Here is a 17,887-nt window from a genome sequence, read left to right on the forward strand (position 1 = left end):
AAAGTTACCATATATAGAAATGACTCAACTATGAAGAAACTTCCCGAAATGGAAAAATGACTCAACTATGAAGAAACGGAGGGAGTACTATTAATAAAAAATGCTGCATTTTAGTTGTGTTTTTAGACCATCTCCAAGGCTATGCTAAAATTTAAAATAGGATAGGTTTTTTAGATCCAGGGGAGTGATCAATTGCTAACTCATCATTTAATTGCTAACTACAACTAATTTAAGGCCATAGGATTTTAGAAAACGTGTGGTCTACAATTTGCCACGTGTAATTTTCGTTTTTATTAATAAAATAAAAAAGATAAAAAAAAAAACGTCAAATTAGGGTTTTAGATGAAAATGTCACACAATGCTTTGAGAATGTCAACACGATGCTTTAAGAATGTTAACCCATTATTTATATTGACATTCTACATGTATTATATTGACATATTTTATATAGTATGTTGACATTTCTGCTTTACGAAAAAATTGAAATTTTTTTGAATTTTTTTTCAAATTTTGACGTCGGAACATATGCATATATGATATCGTTGGAATCCTTATAAAATTATCTTTAATTTGATATATGTTATATAAATTTAAAGTTTTGAGATTTCTTTTAAAAGTTAGTTATAACTAAACATGTAGTTAATTGGCATTAATACCCCTATTGATATTTTATGGAATTAATCCTATGGCTTTATTGACGTTTTTTGTTGATCGTATTGATATTTCTTGGTTGATGATCTAGGCCCTTAATTTGAATATCTAATGGCTATTATTTAGTTGTAGTTGGCAATTAGGTATTGAGTTAGCAATATAACACTCCCCTTTAGATCCAATAGTACTAAAAAACCAATCTTATTTTTGGTTTTTGAGAAAAAAAAATACTACCTATTTTAAAATTTATACTAAACCAAAATCTAAAAGTTTTTCAAATTTTGTGAGTAAAAAAGACATAACATAGAAAATATTATTTTAAGTTGGAGTTTAGTGTAAATGGTTGGAGTAAAATCAATATTTAGTATGAGATTTACATCAAAATGAGTTTGAGTTTAGTGGAATGGTTGGAGATGCTCTTAGTCCTCCATTAGAGGGAATGGAATCGCACTGGAATCTGAAGCTGGAGGCAAAGTAAGAAGACGGTGATATGTTGATTTTGCAATATTATTATAGAGTTATTAAAATCAAATTTTAGCTCCTATGAGAGTAATAAAAATGGTTGGCTTATAAATTTCTAAATAATGTTCATGTATCTCCCTTTAATAATTTTGATATGGTGTACCGTTGAGTGATTAATAATACTTTAAAAACCAGATTATTTCGACCTAACTAATTAGGTTAATTTAGATATGTGCACTGTTATTCGATTAGAAATATTTAAACCGACAGCCGACTAAAAATATCCAATCAATTACCAAATAAATGTCCATATATTTAATGTCGTTCGGCATGACTTAATATTTAGTCTCACGATAACTAAGAGCCTAAATATCCTCACCAGTAGAATTTCCGTACTTTCTTTTGTAATGTTTTCATATAATGATATAGTAGATAATATAATCTCCGAACTTAATTTTGGTAATTTTTTGGTATGGAGCCAATTCGCCAAATAGGGAGCCGGGTCCTTTTTCATTTTTTAACTATAATTTACACTAGTATTTTACAAAATTAAATTATTTTAACGTCCTTGTGCTTAAAATTTATATCAATTACTACAACTTTAGGCTTTAGCTACTATCTCCGTACACTATTACTAATATTAAGTACTCTCTCCGTCCCACTGAAGATGACTCACATTTTCTTTTTATTCGTCCCAATTGAAATAATCCATTATTAAATTTGGAAATCCATTTATCTCAATTTTATTTCATCTCTCTTACTTTACTATTTCCACTTAACACACAAAATAAAGTTGCATAAAATCCGCTAAAAAAAGGGGTCATCTTCTTTGGAACCGAGGGAGTACTTATTTAATAGAGGGAACATCTTTTTTGGTCCACGAACTTTGCCAAAGTATCATTTTAAATCCGTGAACTTTGAAAATATTATTTGAGGTCCATCAATTATGGGTTAATATCATTTGAAATACTTTTTTACTATTTCTAAGCTTTTTCTGGACGAAAATACCCTCAATACCTTAAAAGGTATATATTCTTAATAAACTTATCATACATATACTCATATTTTTTATAAATATCTTTACAATATATTTTTAACGAATTTTCTAAATATAATTTGACCTTCAATGTTATCACTTAATTTTGTGACATGCAAGTAGAATTGCTTCTTCAATTTTTTATATTAAAGAATTTTAAAATTGAATAAAAAACTTTCTTTAATAATAAAAAATTAAATAAGGATATTTTCTTGCATGTCGCAAAATTAAGTGTTAATATTGAAGGTTCAATAAAGAACTTTTTTTTAATAATAAAAAATTAAATTATGATATATTCTTGCATGTCACGAAATTAAGTTATAATATTGAAGGTCAAATTATATTTAGAAAATTCATAAAAAATATATAGTAAAGATATTTATAAAAAAATATGAGTATATGATAAGTTTATTAAAAATATATACCCTTAAAGATATTGAGGGTATTTTCGTCTAGAAAAAATGTGGAAATAGTAAAAAAGTACTTCAAATGATATTAACTAATAGTTGATGGACCTCAAATGATATTTCTAAAGTTTACGGACCTAAAATGATACTTTGACAAAATTCATGGACTAAAAAAGATGTTCCCTCTATTTAATATTCATGGTTCCGCTCCTCCGACATGCTACACTATAATGGAATCTCCATACAAGTGTAACTTAATGACATGATATACACATATATTCTCAATAAAATTTTTAAACTATTTTAATACTCAAAATTAGGATAAGAGAATAACAATCCACAAAAATTCTCTTAAGAGCTGCCGCTAATTGCCTAATTTGATTAATGCTACAGCCTACATGGAATGATAAGATTCTCATCTCAATCATAATCAATTACAAACTGATCCAGTTAGACAAATGCATTTATCCAAATTGACAATTATGGCTACATAATAATTCGAAAGGGCTTTATGGCAAACATGATTTTGAAATTTCTACAACTACAAGCACATAAAAACAAGCAAAAGGCATAAAAGAAAACGATAAAGATATAATAACATAGAGTAAAACAAAAGAAAGGTGAAATTCAATTTTAAATGAAAGTGTAATGATTTATCATGCATCTTCTTTCTCACTGCCATCATCTGTAAAAGATTTTGATTTACAGCCGAAAGATTGATTGTATATTGGAGAATGAAAGCATGGGTTGACAGCAGCTGTAATTCACTCCAAAGAATCTTACCTAACAAAAGTGTAAAAAAAAAGATCATATTCTCATATTTGAAATTCTTTTTATTTCCAAATTCAGATTTTTATACCAGGTCAACTCACATCACATTTTGCAACAGAAACTATATGATTCTCTCTGTAAAGATGATAAATGTCTAACGTTTTTAACCCGTCAATTTAATTACAAAGCCCTTTTCTTAATTACAGTTATACAATAACTAATACAACTATTTTCTTAAGAAAATAGGAAATGTTGCGGCTCAAGAGCTTTTAGAGCATCCGCAGCGGTCGCCCTTGCCAACGGACGCCGTCCGTGCTAGCGGCAAGGCGAGCGCTGTCCGCCGTTGCGCGATGTCCGTCCGTGCCAATGACAGGGCAGGCTTACGTGGTGGCACGCGATTGGCCAACGGCATAGCCGTTGGCAATTTTCTTTTTTCTTTTAAAAAAAAATCCGAAATTAAATTAAAACATCGTTTTTAAATAAAAAATTATATATTTTCCCACTTCCCGATAAATTATATCCGTTTTCTACACACTTTAAATTTATTTTTCAATTTTTTTCTCCAAAATTCACATTTTCATCTATAAATACCCTCACTTCAACACAAAAAAATTCTAAGATTTTAATTATGTAATTTTTAATTTTTAGAATTTTAATTATGTATTTTTATTTTTTTCGATTTTAATTATGTAAATTTTATTTTTTAAGATTTAATTATATAATTTTTATATTTTAATGTATTTTTATAGAAATGTTTTTAGTAATTGAAGTATTTAAATTGAATAATAGAATGGTGAGACCCTTCAGCTTGTCCTTGCGAAAGAGCATGAATATGAGTGTTGTGCTCTTGCCTAAGAACATGAAGTAAAAGTGGGTGGGGATGATTTCAGGCACAACTCGAACTCTGGCTCTGTCTTACACTGTGGTGGGCAGCTCGGCCTCACAACTGACGCGGCTCATGTTTAAAGTAAAAAAAAGATCATACTAAGAGAGAAACTTTTTAAATTTATAAATTTATCGAATTCAAGTTTAATGTAATTATATCATTAGAGCTAGCAACGTGAGCTCCAAATTTTTTACCTAAATCCCATAGCACAAAAGCATTATATGTGCTCTTACACCCGCAATCATGGAGCATTAAAGCACCACACAATTAGAGTAGTAATATTTTAAATTTCTTAAGTTGGTGTATAATCGATTTGGATTATGAGGTAGTTAGAATTGCGGTATGTTGCATAACTTTAGAGTCAATAACGATGTGATCGAGTCCTTATATGATTCGAAGTCTGGTTCGTGGCATACATTGATGGTGCTCCAACAACTCTTATGTTATATCAATACATGGAGTACATTTGTTCCATTTATTTTAGCTTAACAATGGTATTTACTCAAAAAAATGTTGGTAACTTAATATTTTTAACCAGATTAATACCAAACTTCATTAACTTTCTCAATATATTTTTTCTTATGATAATTTGGGCTTCTTGATCTTCTTTCACCAAAGATCTTCGTTCCAACTTCAAAGTGGTCTTGGTGTATCATAGTTTATGAGATGGTTTCATGCTCCATCTTATGCACATATGATTTTTTTTTCTTTGATTTTAAAACTTTCAGGTTGATTAGGGTAGATTTCTTTAAGGTCTGAACTACCATTAAAACGAGTACCACTATGATATATATAGCCTAATAATTAATACTACCAAACACGAGTACCACTATGATAAAGCATTAAAATTATATCTTCAATTATTTTCATCGACTTGTCAAATCTACCAAAATACATAAATTTAATAACCCATCGACATGTGAGATGTCACATTGGCTGCTACTTAGTAGCCATTAGTTTTCAATGTATATTCAACGTTTATATCCTTGAAATATATAGTTGGTTGGTTTTTATAAAATCCTCAACGTTTTATTTTTCTTGAAATGTATATTGGGCTAATTTTAGATGATTCCGCCACTGATTGGATGAGATGTTTTTGCATGATTTCCACTTAGAATTTTTGATTGGTGATTAGGCATTGATTTAAGGTGGGAGAGACTGGCTGTCTTAGTTAGGCACCGCATGTTAAAATTAAATATCGAGGAAATATATTTGTGGTTGAGACTTATGTAGTATGTCAAAACAATCTCTTGTCTACCACAATTAATCTCAATTGTCGTCTCAATTAAACCATTCTAACTTGTTATAAATTTATATAACATTAATAACATACACGTTAATACGTCATTATACAAACGGATCTTTTCTTTAGAATATTGATACTACTACACTTACTACTCATTAGTGATTATATAGCATGATTTAATTTAAAGTACAATCAAACGATAAAAAAATATTTTATATACAGGTTAATTCAAATTATAACTATCATAAAGAGTTTTATGATGTAATTTCCCACTCTTATCTAAGTCAGGGCGGAGAATCCTCTCTCTCTCTCTCTCGCTATTTTTTATTTTTTATAAAATACAATCTTAAAATTACTGTCTGAAATCTACATTTGCCATTATTTTAAATGGTGGAGTACACGTATAGACTAATAAAATAGAGAGAAATTTCACGTTCAGGAATAAGGATATCCCACATATGACATCAATTTTCATAAATCATTTTTGTGGAATAATAGTGCATGTGCAACCACAGAAAATGGTAAAGCGCAGCAGATCATTTAATGGACTTTTAATCTGAAATTGATAGGTTGCTGCAATACCAAACACTTTCCCTTTGGACCACAATTTTTCATTTGGTGGATTTAACTAAATTACGCGATTGAATTCAAATGCAATTTACTTACAAAAATATTTATATAGCCTTTTTTGGTGGAATACAATAATCAATAGTTTGCTTTACATATATATCGAAATATGATATCCATTATTAATGATCGAGTACCAAAACATTGCATGATACGCGGCAATAACTAATAAGAGAAATAAATTAAGCAAAAATGCGCATTGCTAAAAGGATAATAATTTGATTTTTATACCAAAATGAATGTAGCTATATATAGAAGCAAATTGAGTTAATCGTTGTGCATGAGTATTTAACTTTTTATAATGTTATTGTACAAGTGAAAAATAGCAATATTCATGATAGAATTTAAAAAAATCATTGTGTAGATGTAGGAGTTACTAGTAGTAGTACAAGAATTGCACCAGAGTCTTTTTGGTTCTAACTTCTCAATCAACCTTTTTAATCTTTGTCGTTCTAATTTGGACAGTTGTTTAGTAATCATATTTTTTTAGTACTAAAATGAGTATCCTATATGAAATCCAACAAGGGACCTCCCCAAATTCTTGAAGAAATTGAACACTATATAAAGGTAAATTGGTAAAATATTTCTGTATTCATTTTTTCACCGACACAAAAACATCATGGCAGTTTGTAATTTTCCATTTGAGAAAACTCTACTTTAAATACTGTAATGTTAAATCTAAAAAGCAGACTTGATTTAGAAACTGTTAGGAGATTAACCTAATATTTTTACCACTCTGTCCAAATTACAATAATCTAATAATATACAATTAAAATCTGAAAATTATAGTAGTACTCCATAATTTAAGTTTAGTTAGGTTGACTGAAGCTGTGAGTGGGGCTCCAAATAAATTAATAAATCGAAGTAATGGGCTCCAAGTTGGATTACGCATGTTTGGGGGCCTTTTGACTGAAGCACTTTCTTGGACTTTTAATAAATACTCTATATCCGAATACATGTAACCAAATGGTCACAAAAATATTGTCTTATTAAAGCTGGAACAACTCGAGAGGGACGGAAAGGATCACCTCCGGCAAATTCAAATTCATCTCCTAATACATACATACATACATGAGTGATAGACCCCACCATCATTTATTATGTACGTGTGTATGTATTAAAAGATGAATTAGGGTTTGCCATAGGTTATCCTCTCCGCTCGAGGAACACCGAATTAAGACTCAATAAATAAGTTTGTTCCTTGTAAAAGTGAGGGGTTTGCACAAAAAGATAAATCATCACATTCCATAACTAACTAAGCTACACATTCATATTTCTCTCGGCCCTATAGTTAAAAATATCAAAGCCCATGTCAATTAGATTTTACTAAAATAACTAATACTAATAAATAAAAGAAATCTATTTTAAAGTTGTCCTAGAATCAAGCCATGAAACAATGTCATTGAGAACTGTCAAAATTATATCATCCGGTTCCCCTTCAAGAATAGAGTGAAATCCACCTTCATATAGCTTCAACGTTTTGTCGTTGGTCGATGCGTTGTTGTACAAGAACTGGCTAATCCGGGGATCCGTCACCCTATCAGCAGCCCCGTGAAGAATCAGCATTGGAGTCGAGACCTGGCATGGATTCTAATCCCATAAATGATCATCCCCAACACAGAGGCAAAGTGGTTTCGAGTTTATATAGTACTCACCTTGTCGACCTGAGACTCGATGTACTTTGTGGCATTCAAGAGCTCGACAGCAGTCTTGAGCCGCGTCTGGTCTGAGTAGCTGATCACATTGTATGGAGCCTGCAAGAGGAAGTCAGGGAAATGCTTTGCAAGCTCAACGACAACGCTGTTATTCTACAAAGGGAAAAAGGCCATATATATATATAGTACCAAATTTTTCTTGCTCAATTCTCTGAAAGCCAAGTCAGCTATGTCTTTCTGGGGCACGAGCTTCGCCTGTGGCATGAGCTTCGATAGGAAGATGAGTACTTGCTGGAGTGGAACGGGGGGCTTCATTTCGTCTGATATCTGAAGAACATGCCAACTAGTAAATAGATTATACTCACATTGTCACAATATCAACCTATGTATGTAACTATATGGTCAATTATTTCATCAAATTGTCTAAACAGAAACAACACACAACTCTCAAGATCAACAAATAAACATCTCATGTCCAATCCATATGATAAATTTGGGTACATATAGATTATAGTAGTGAAAAGAGGGATGGTTACTTTACACATTGGAGCAACAAGCACTATGCCATCCCATTCCGTTGGTGCCTTTAGAAGTGCTTTGATAGCAATTGCTCCTCCCATGGACTGACCAAATATGAAACGGGGCAGCCCACGAATCTCAGGCCTTCCTGTGCATCAGAACACAAGATTAATAACTGGACTTTGAATTTACATTAGGAGTAAGCAAGTTTCTCATAAGCACAGTCCAATTGATTGAATCTGGTAGATTTTACCTTTCATTATCTTGAATTGCTCAATGACATTATCGACCACAGCATCAAACGAGGGGATATAGCCGTGCAATCCTTCAGAGAGGCCAAAACCAGGATGGTCGATGGCGTACACACCATAACCAGAGGCAGCAATGTGCTTGGCAATGCCTGTGATTCCATATAGTATTAGAAAAGCTCACTAAATCAAAGTGGCTAATCTTCTTTTGAGATATGACAAACCTTCAAAGAAAAATGTGCAGGTGTCACCATATCCATGACAAAAACATAAGGCTCCTTTGATCCGTACACCGGGCTTTGGCAACCAGCTTTTACAAAAAATCTCTTGACCTTCCGAATTCACCTCATACCACTAAATCAAAGTTAATCATGTCATCATCAATGCTGTTTGAATAAGCTTCCATTACTAATAGACAGTACACAAAACATGCTGTTTGATGTCACAAAATGGAGTTTCATATCTCGCCAACTAATCAAAACCACATAGAATCAAATCATCACCATACACTTATCAGTTGGAAATTCAACTTCCAAGCATCAAATTTTCAGCCTTTATGCAAATACAGGAATGTTGATTAGAGTGTTATGACATTGAAGCAGCAGGGATCAATTAATGATACCGTTTAACTCAACAAAATGTAGCTAGAAAAGGCTTCTAGAGTAAAATCTTTTCAATAAAACTACTATTAACAATATTTCAGCTCAGGAGTTGTTGTAATTAGTTTTGTGAAGATCACAACTCACCTCATCGGTTCTGATCCCAGCTGGAGCCATCTGCACACAAAGCAATATTTGACAATCTTTAGTAATCTAATAAGTACTACTACCAATAAAGACTTGTGTTTTTTAAATTTGAATTTGAAGAAAAGAAAACCTTAAAGAGTATATGATCGAGCTGCTGCTGAACGTTGGCAAAAGCCGATCGCACCCTCCTTCTGGCGGGGGCGTGATCCAAATTCTGCGATGCGATGGAGTTGAGCTCGTCGCTCACCCCATCGATCTTTTTCTGAGCCGCCTGGATCACTTTTTGGCGCAATAATTTGGGCGGAATATTCCGGCGAAAGTGGGTAGATTGGAGGCGAGGGTGGAAGGTTGAGGCGAGCGCGAGGTCCATGGGATTGGGGAATCTTGATGCAGAGCAGATGGACAAAGTGGAAACTAAACCACTTTATTCTGCCATTAAATAATCAAATGCATTATAAGTATTTTAAAACGTGTTCACTGTTCATTCAGTCAGTGGAGGAAAGTGGTCGGAATAAGAGAATAGCAATATGGAGTAGATATTAATTACTTAATTGGAGTATAATTTTCGTTTCATAACTACAGTTTCATTATATTTATAAATTATTTAATTATTTTTCTAAATTATCAAGTACTCTTTTCATTCCATAAAGTTTGTCCCAATTCAGATATTTCCAGATATTAAATATACCCTTCAATTTTCCCAACGTAGGACCCTTATTCCACTACACACCTCTATTTAATACAAAGTCAAACAATTTATTAAAACCTGTGTCGAATTAAATTGGGATAAACTTTGTTGAATAGAGGGAGTATTAAATATTTGGTGTTAAAAATTTTGAATTGCTAATGTATATACGATATTCAATGACTACTTAAAATATATTGATATTTAATTTTAATAATTATTTATATATTATGTAGTTAATTTTTATTTTTTTATATTTGACCCCACGGAATCCATGTTGTGGATCCGCCATTGATTGAACATCTTTTATTTGTTCAAGTATTCTAGAATAGTCCAACGTTGCCGGCGTCTGTGACTTTGGGGTGGAGCGTGGACGGTGTTTCTCGGTAATAATTTGAATTTGGGATGCTTGAAAATTTTCATATGTATGTTGATATAGAATATTCATAAGTAATTATGTTTTTGTCATGTTTTATGCTGTTAGATTGAAGTTGTTTTAATGCGTGTGCCCCACATTTTTACACCAACTTTTTTTAGTTGAAAGCTGGTGCCTACATCTTCTTGCATGTGTTGCTATTCTCACACTAAATTAGAGGACCAAATATTCAATTTTGGCCAATCCTTGAGGTGTTTCAGTAAAAATGTTTCAATTTTAGGATAATTGCAAAAAATGTTTTCAATGTTTAATTTTCGCTTAAAAGTATCGCAAAAAAAAAAAAAAAAAAAAAAAATCTCAAATGGAATTTGGTCAACAAATCACAATTAGAGCATTTCGGCAGCAAAATTTGGAGTTTTGTAAAATCTCCTTTAAGCATCTCCAATGGCGGACGTTCGGTCGGACTTCCGCGATGTTCCGCCGGGGACGTCCGCCATTGGAACGAAGCATGGCGGATACGGACTTCCAGGGAGGACACCGGATATCCTCGGATGTAAGGGCGACGGGCGGGCGGACGTCCGCCATTGTGGCATGTCGCGGACGTCAGCCGCGGACGTCCGAGTTTAATATTTATTTTAAAAAAAAAAAACTCTATATATACGGCTCATTGAACTTCATTTCATTCACACCACTTGTCTCTCTCTAAATCTACAAATTTCATTTCTACTGAATGGAGAACGACAGGAACTCCCCCGCCACGAGCGAGTCACACACATCGACGTTTCCCGCCGGGCTGGAGGAAAACTTTAGCAGAAATGCGGCAACGGTTCTGACAATGTCGGGGATGCATCCCCAAATGGCGGGTGGGATGGGTGGGATGATGCCCGGGGCAGCGGGGATGGGGGGCATGACACCAAATATGATGGGGATGGGGATGGGGATGGGTGGGATGATGCCGGGAATGATGCAGACCATGCCTGGGGGAGGGGGTGGCAAGGGCCCTCAGACACCTGGGGAAAATGTCTATCGCCCATATATGGATTTATTGTTTAGTGATTTCCCCTCCAGTACTGTTCCGGAGACTCAGTTCACCGGCATCGAAACTTTCTCTTTTGAGAAGTTGGGGCTATCTCCAGTCAGGGAGACTCCCGATGAGGTGGGGCCAGCGGCAAGGGGCAGGGGCCGGGGCAGGGGCAAGGGCAAGGGGAAAGCCCCGGGTTCTTCCTTGCGAACGGTGGCAGAGGAGGAGGATGAGGAGGAGATGGGAAAGAGGACGGTCTGGAGCGCGTGGGAAAACGTCGCGCTTGCGAAGGCCTGGGTCGGTGTAGTCGAGGATCCCTATGTCGGTGCTAACCAGCATATTGACATAATGTGGCATTGCATTAGTGAAGCCTACCTCACACACAAACCGGTTGGGGGGAAGCGTCGCAGTCCAGAGCAATGCCGGAAACAGTGGGAGCGGTTGAGGCCTAAGATTAGTCGATTTGCCGGCCTCTACCAAAACAACCTCCGCCAGGCAACCAGCGGTATGTCCGAGGAGGATGTGAAGAACCGTGCCTTGGCGCAGTTCCCCGACAGAGCCTTGAAGTTCAAAGATTTCGACCAGTGGGAGGCCTATCTCGTGGTGAAGGATTCCCAAAAGTTTTGTGCGGGTGTCAAAGCGGGCTAGCCGAAGCGGACGAAGATCAACGCTTCCGGTGAGTACATCGGCACTGCTGGTTCGCACGAGCTCCCCGAAGCTGAGGAAGTGGCCCCGCTACCTCAATCAGACTCCCACTGTCGTCGTCACCCGATTAGGAAAAAGGCTGCGCAGCGGATGGCTAGGGGAAGCAGCAGCCGCAGCGGGTCCTTCGAGGTCCAATCGGAGGCCCCTGATCCCCCAGAAGAGTATGACCGTCTCGTCCGCGCGCAGCTAACAACTAGCTTGATACGGACCATGCATAGGTGGCATAGCACGACCGATCTTGTGTACAAAAGGATGTTTAAGGATGTCATCGATGGATGTCGGCGCGATTTGGGGATGCCACCTATTGGAGATGATGGCGCCGAGATTAGCGACGGGGGCGACAGGGGCGACGGGGACCACGGGGGCGGCACGGGCGACGGGGACAACGCGGAGGAGTCAGAGTGAGCCGAGACTGGCTTTGGGTTGCATTTTTTTTATGACTATGTATTTTTTTTTTATTATGTAAGTTTTTTTTAATGAAGCATTCACAATTTTCCCATATTCCATGTCGAAATTTTAATTCTGTAGCGTAATTAAATAATTGTGATTTTTTTTACTGCGGGAAGTCCTCACGGTAAGGGCGATGGGAAGGGCGGATTGTGCAGGGGAAGTCCTAGTGATGTGGCAGTGGTTCGAGAAGTCCTAGTGACGTGGCAGGAGGTGTTTTTGGAAAGTACTAGTGGAGGTCCGTGGGGGACATCCGCCCACTGGAGATGCTCTTAATAGACCTTACGAAGGAATTCCGGCAAATAGATCTATCATCCAACGTCCTAACTAGTTCAATTCCATAATCGGCCTCTTCTCCAATCACCAAACTCCTGCTTCCGGCAACACTATTGGCTCGCCAACTCCCCTCCCCCCCTAGCGAGCCCCTCTGCGAGACGCGACGACTGGAACGCTGGTTCGATGCAGGTTCGTCTTGGCTAGACGAGTCTGGGTCATCAACGTTACTGTGCTCTAAATGGTTAAAAAAGCCATGAAGTTTGATCAAGTTCTAGTTTATCCCGCAATTTTCAGATGTGCCAATTATATTAACTTTGACATTTTTCTCAATTATCTCATAGCAAAACATTTCACCATACCATGTTTCTAACATTATAAACGTAATACGTACATATGTAAAATTTAAAGACATAACTGACTAAATGCATTTATAACGTCATTTAAATAGCCGAATGTTTTATTCGCATGATATTTTTCATTTGCCAAAAGCATGTCTATAATTTCCCCCATATCATAGATTATGAAATAATTGGTGAAAATATCAATTAACAATTTTTAAAAATTATAGATTAAACCAAAATTTGAATGTTCTTTTGGCCATTTACATATATGATGTATTGGGATGTGATCTATGATAACTCATATTTATGGTGATAACCTAATAATCTATCATTCTATGGATGAAATATATCTTAAAAGTATCATTTTGTGCATGCTGAAAAAATATCATTTTATAGTGTACAAATATCATTTTTATATCATTTTTAATAAAAATGATATTTTTAACCCATAAAATAAGTTATCACCATAAATATGGTTATCATTCCCTATGATGTACTATATGATAAATGACTATAAGTCACTAGAAATGATTAAATACATCATATCCTTATTACGATGTACTATGTGATAAATGACTATAAGTCACTAGGAGTGATTAAATGCATCATATCCTTATTATATTAATACATCAAGTCAAGAATAGCCACCTCTACAGTTTAATAATTTAAAACTATCTATATAATTCAATATGGATGATATAATATGGTAAAGGAATTAAATGAGCCCTTTCCCTGTTTCCATTGACTGAAAAAGGAATTTCTGAAAACTTGCTCTAACAAAATTGGAAATCTTGAATTTATGAACCAACCCAGACTAAGACATGGACCCAATAATTATAAAGAACTTTTAAATCAAAGAATTATTTAAGTGTTGAAATTTTGATACTCCATAATAGAGCTATTAATTTGCGATAATTCACGTTGAATCCAGCAATCAAATTTCATGTCATAATCTTATGACGCGCCACATTTGAATGCAATTTAGTTGCCGAATTTTATTAAATTCTCAAATTATTTATTGAAGTACATAGTTGGTCAATAAAAATAATTCAACCTTGACGGAAACAGATATGTTTTGGTGCGATTAAAATTACACACTCCGTCTGCCATTTGGAGTTCCATTTGTTGGGGACACGAGTTTTAAGAAATGTTAAAAAAAGTGGATGGCAAAAAATTAATGGAATATGAGTCTCACTTATATATATTAGTTTTAAATAAAATGTGAGTGAAATGAGTTAGTGGAAGGTGGAACCCTATTAGCATTTATGGTAAAAGTGAACCGGACTCCTATTTGCAGGCAGACTAAAATGGCAAATGCGGACTCCCATTCGCGGATGGAGGAAGTAATAAGGTGGAAATAATGACAATGCCACGACCACTCACAAACGACACCGTTTCTGTTTAAGCAAACTTCATAAAACAAAAAATTCCACGTAAACCTTTCTTTCTCCTTTTCTTAATGTAAAGCTTATCTCAAAAAAAAAAGAGGGAACATCTTTTTTGGTCCACGAACTTTGCCAAAATATCATTTTAGATCCGTGAACTTTGAAAATATTATTTGAGGTCCATCAATTGTGGGTCAATATCATTTGAAGTACTTTTTTACTATTTCTAAGTTTTTTCTAGACGAAAATACCCTCAATACCTTAAAAGGTATATATTCTTAATAAACTTAGAGAGAAGTGGAAATCTGAAACAAAAAAGGTCGTTCCAACATAGTACCAAATACCCTGCCGTATGAACCCAATGATTCAATTACAAAGATTCAACAATTACTAGGATTTGGTCGAAAACTAACAAAGTTAACATTTGAGCATACAACAATGAATAGTTGCTTTACATATCTTATGTTGCTGGCAAAATTGAGGCTCAAGCAGAAGGTGTGTCGACCCAGTCAGCTGAGGCCCGTTTCTTGGCGAAGTATTCTTCAGCGCGGGTAAGGTTCTTCGCTACAGATGGCTTCACCCATTTCTTTCGCCCAGGAAGCACGGTTAATGAACAACCAGCTGCCTCAATCTTCTCTTTTGCTGATGCTGAAAAAGCTCGGGCCTTGAAGTCGAGCTTCACAGTCAAGTCCCCATCTCCTAAGATCTGAAACAAGAGTAATATAATATAGATCACATAATATGCAGATACTATATGATAAGGGACCACATACGTTGCTTCCTTTACAAATCCAGTAATCATGAAAGAGATGAAATTAGTATGCTGTTTTAGACGATTTCGAAAGACTTGTATAACTTCTTCAAGTAAAATTACCCAACATTTTAGCATATAACTGTACATTACCTTGAGAGGGAGCCTTCTTTCCCGACCCGATGGGTTTATTAGACCTTTCTTCTTCAAGGACTCCAAGGAAACCTCTTCCCCATCTTGAAATCCAGCATCTGCAATATCTTTCAAGTTCACCGGTAGATACTTTGGTAGTCCAGCACGCATGCCTGAATATATGAAAGCAACCCCATATTAGTATCAGCACAACTTAAATATATAATGGTCTCAGTCGAGTGTATCAGAGGATGCTTCATGCACTATTATTGGTCATCAAATATGAAGCTTCAGATATTGCAAACTGATATCTAAACAAAGTTTTGAATGGCACTAGCTTACTAGAAACGACAGGCTAAATGAATAGTAGTGTCCAAAATTGAGAATGCTTAATAAGCATTCATGGAATCCAAAAATCATGGTAATGAACACACAGAAGAAAGTAGCTAAATTAAATCCAATCAAGCAACCAACTTCCAACAAGTTGAATAAAGATAATCAACTACCTATTCCCAAACTTCATTTGAAACAAAAATACAGCCAAAAAAGACAATCATTGACAAGCATACCCTGATTGCATACACCTGCAACTTGTATCTGTGAATGCACTCACAGGCTACTCTTTGTAAAAACTAAAACACATCTTAAACAAAAAGTTCGGAGAAGGTTTCGAATCAAGGTAACCAACCAACACATAAATATCATCTATCCTCTTACTTTGATTCTCAACAAGAGTTAGAAAACTAATATATACATATTAGGCAAGAACGTTATCCTAAGTATATTTTTGCTATTAAGAAGTCGAACGAAAAGGAAGCCCTCTTCAACTTAGCCCCAATGCTGAATACTGTCCACTCCACACACACAGATTATGATATGGAACTCAGTCTAAGACTGTAGTACTTGAGATGACCTTAAACAAAAAAAATCAAGCAACGCCATTGCTTATACTCTACCCTTAAAAGTTGTGAATGTAATGAAAAGTTCAATTCCAGAGGAAAACAAAAATAATCCACTCTTCTATTGTGTCACTAGCAATTTCAATTTATTTTTAATTTTCACTATGTAAATTCAAAGCAACCAAGCTGAGAACAAACTCTCAAAGCCTATCAGAATCATCCGATAATAGTCATATTTATCACAGAATTAAACACAATTGGGAAAATTCACATGCGAAACTAGTTAAAAGAGAAATTAAACCTCCAGCAATTCCCCTCAATTTGGGGATTCTTCGATAGAGGGGCATCTGGCCGCCCTCAAATCCCCTCCTGACGCCGGGACCGGACCTCGATTTCTGACCCCTCATTCCGAACCCGCAGCTTCCCCCCTGCCCAGCCGCATGCCCTCGACCCTTTCTCTTCGCCTTCTTCCGTGACCCCGGCTGCGGGCCCAAGTTATCCAGCCGAAATCGAGCACTTCCAGAAGCTTCTTGGGCAGCAGAAGCCGCGGAATTCTGAACAGTAAGCGGCTTCCGCGGTTTGGCCTTGTGTTGGCAGAGGCTTATGGACGGAAATTGAGATGGGTTCGCCCTCAGAGTTGTTACATTGCCCTGTGAATTGAAAAAAACACAAAATTAAACTTGAAAAAAGTGTCAACTTTTGTTGTTTAGGGAATGTGATGGAGAAAATACCTTGAAATGGGAAGAGAATAAGCGAAGAAGAGGAGTAGCTGTGGAAGGGGTGGAGGAGGATATGGAGAGTAAGGAAGCAGCCATGGAAACAAGATAATGTTAATGTTTTCAGTTTTTTTACAATTTGGATACGATTTTCTGCCTTGGGAGAAACACAGCAGAGGCTCAAAACGACGCCGTTCTGAACAAATTAGTTTACTCTCGCATTTCTATCTTCTTATCAATAAATTCAAGCTGCAATATCCTCCACTTTTTTAATAGACACACTAAATCTCAATCCATTTCTGTACTCCAGATTCGATAATTTTTACTACTACTATAATCTAAATTTACTTATACTTTTATTCTACAAAAATTCAACTCAAATTATATTGATTTATTACTCACATTAAACTAAGTTTAATATATTTAATAAACTAATTGTGAATTTTTTAAATTATTTTTCTCGCTCACATTTCTTGCACAATCGAGTGATAAAATGATTTTATTTACCAAAATTCTTTAGTGGAGTAGCTAATTATTTTACACAAAGAATTAAATTATGACCATAGCATGTGGAAAACTTATTTATATAAATTAAATTTTAGTTAAACTTAAATTGATCAATTGAAATTAGCGGTATAACTCAAATGTTAGTAATCTCAATCGTTTTTTGTTTGGGGTGTAAAAAACCATTTTATATAAGACATCCTCATCCGTGCTCTTAGCTAAGAGCATGGAGGTGGGCCCGGATCCACTTTTACTCCCTATCCTTAGTTAAGAGCACAACACCCACATCCGTGCTCTTAGCTAAGGACAAGCTCAAGGGTCCCACCATTCTATTATTCAATTTAAATACACCAATTATTTAAAACATTTCTACATTATAAAAATACATTAAAAAA

At 35.3% G+C, this 17,887-nt stretch overlaps 2 protein-coding genes across 2 annotated transcripts; both read right to left on the bottom strand.

The window, feature by feature from the left end:
* Positions 1–7,303: 7,303 nt before the first annotated feature.
* LOC125205675 (caffeoylshikimate esterase) lies at positions 7,304–9,682 on the bottom strand. Its single transcript, XM_048104740.1, has 8 exons — positions 9,385–9,682; positions 9,255–9,284; positions 8,733–8,862; positions 8,514–8,660; positions 8,278–8,408; positions 7,931–8,068; positions 7,742–7,840; positions 7,304–7,664 (listed from the first exon to the last, which is right to left on the bottom strand). The coding sequence occupies exons 1-8, from the start codon at positions 9,622–9,624 to the stop codon at positions 7,446–7,448; spliced, it is 1,134 nt and encodes a 377-aa protein (XP_047960697.1). The 5' UTR covers positions 9,625–9,682; the 3' UTR covers positions 7,304–7,445.
* A 5,114-nt stretch (positions 9,683–14,796) lies between these two features.
* LOC125205676 (50S ribosomal protein L15, chloroplastic-like) lies at positions 14,797–17,161 on the bottom strand. Its single transcript, XM_048104741.1, has 4 exons — positions 17,004–17,161; positions 16,574–16,922; positions 15,395–15,546; positions 14,797–15,196 (listed from the first exon to the last, which is right to left on the bottom strand). The coding sequence occupies exons 1-4, from the start codon at positions 17,085–17,087 to the stop codon at positions 14,975–14,977; spliced, it is 807 nt and encodes a 268-aa protein (XP_047960698.1). The 5' UTR covers positions 17,088–17,161; the 3' UTR covers positions 14,797–14,974.
* Positions 17,162–17,887: the final 726 nt, after the last annotated feature.

The sequence above is a fragment of the Salvia hispanica genome, chromosome 2 (assembly GCF_023119035.1).
Source record: "Salvia hispanica cultivar TCC Black 2014 chromosome 2, UniMelb_Shisp_WGS_1.0, whole genome shotgun sequence".
NCBI lineage: Eukaryota > Viridiplantae > Streptophyta > Magnoliopsida > Lamiales > Lamiaceae > Salvia > Salvia hispanica.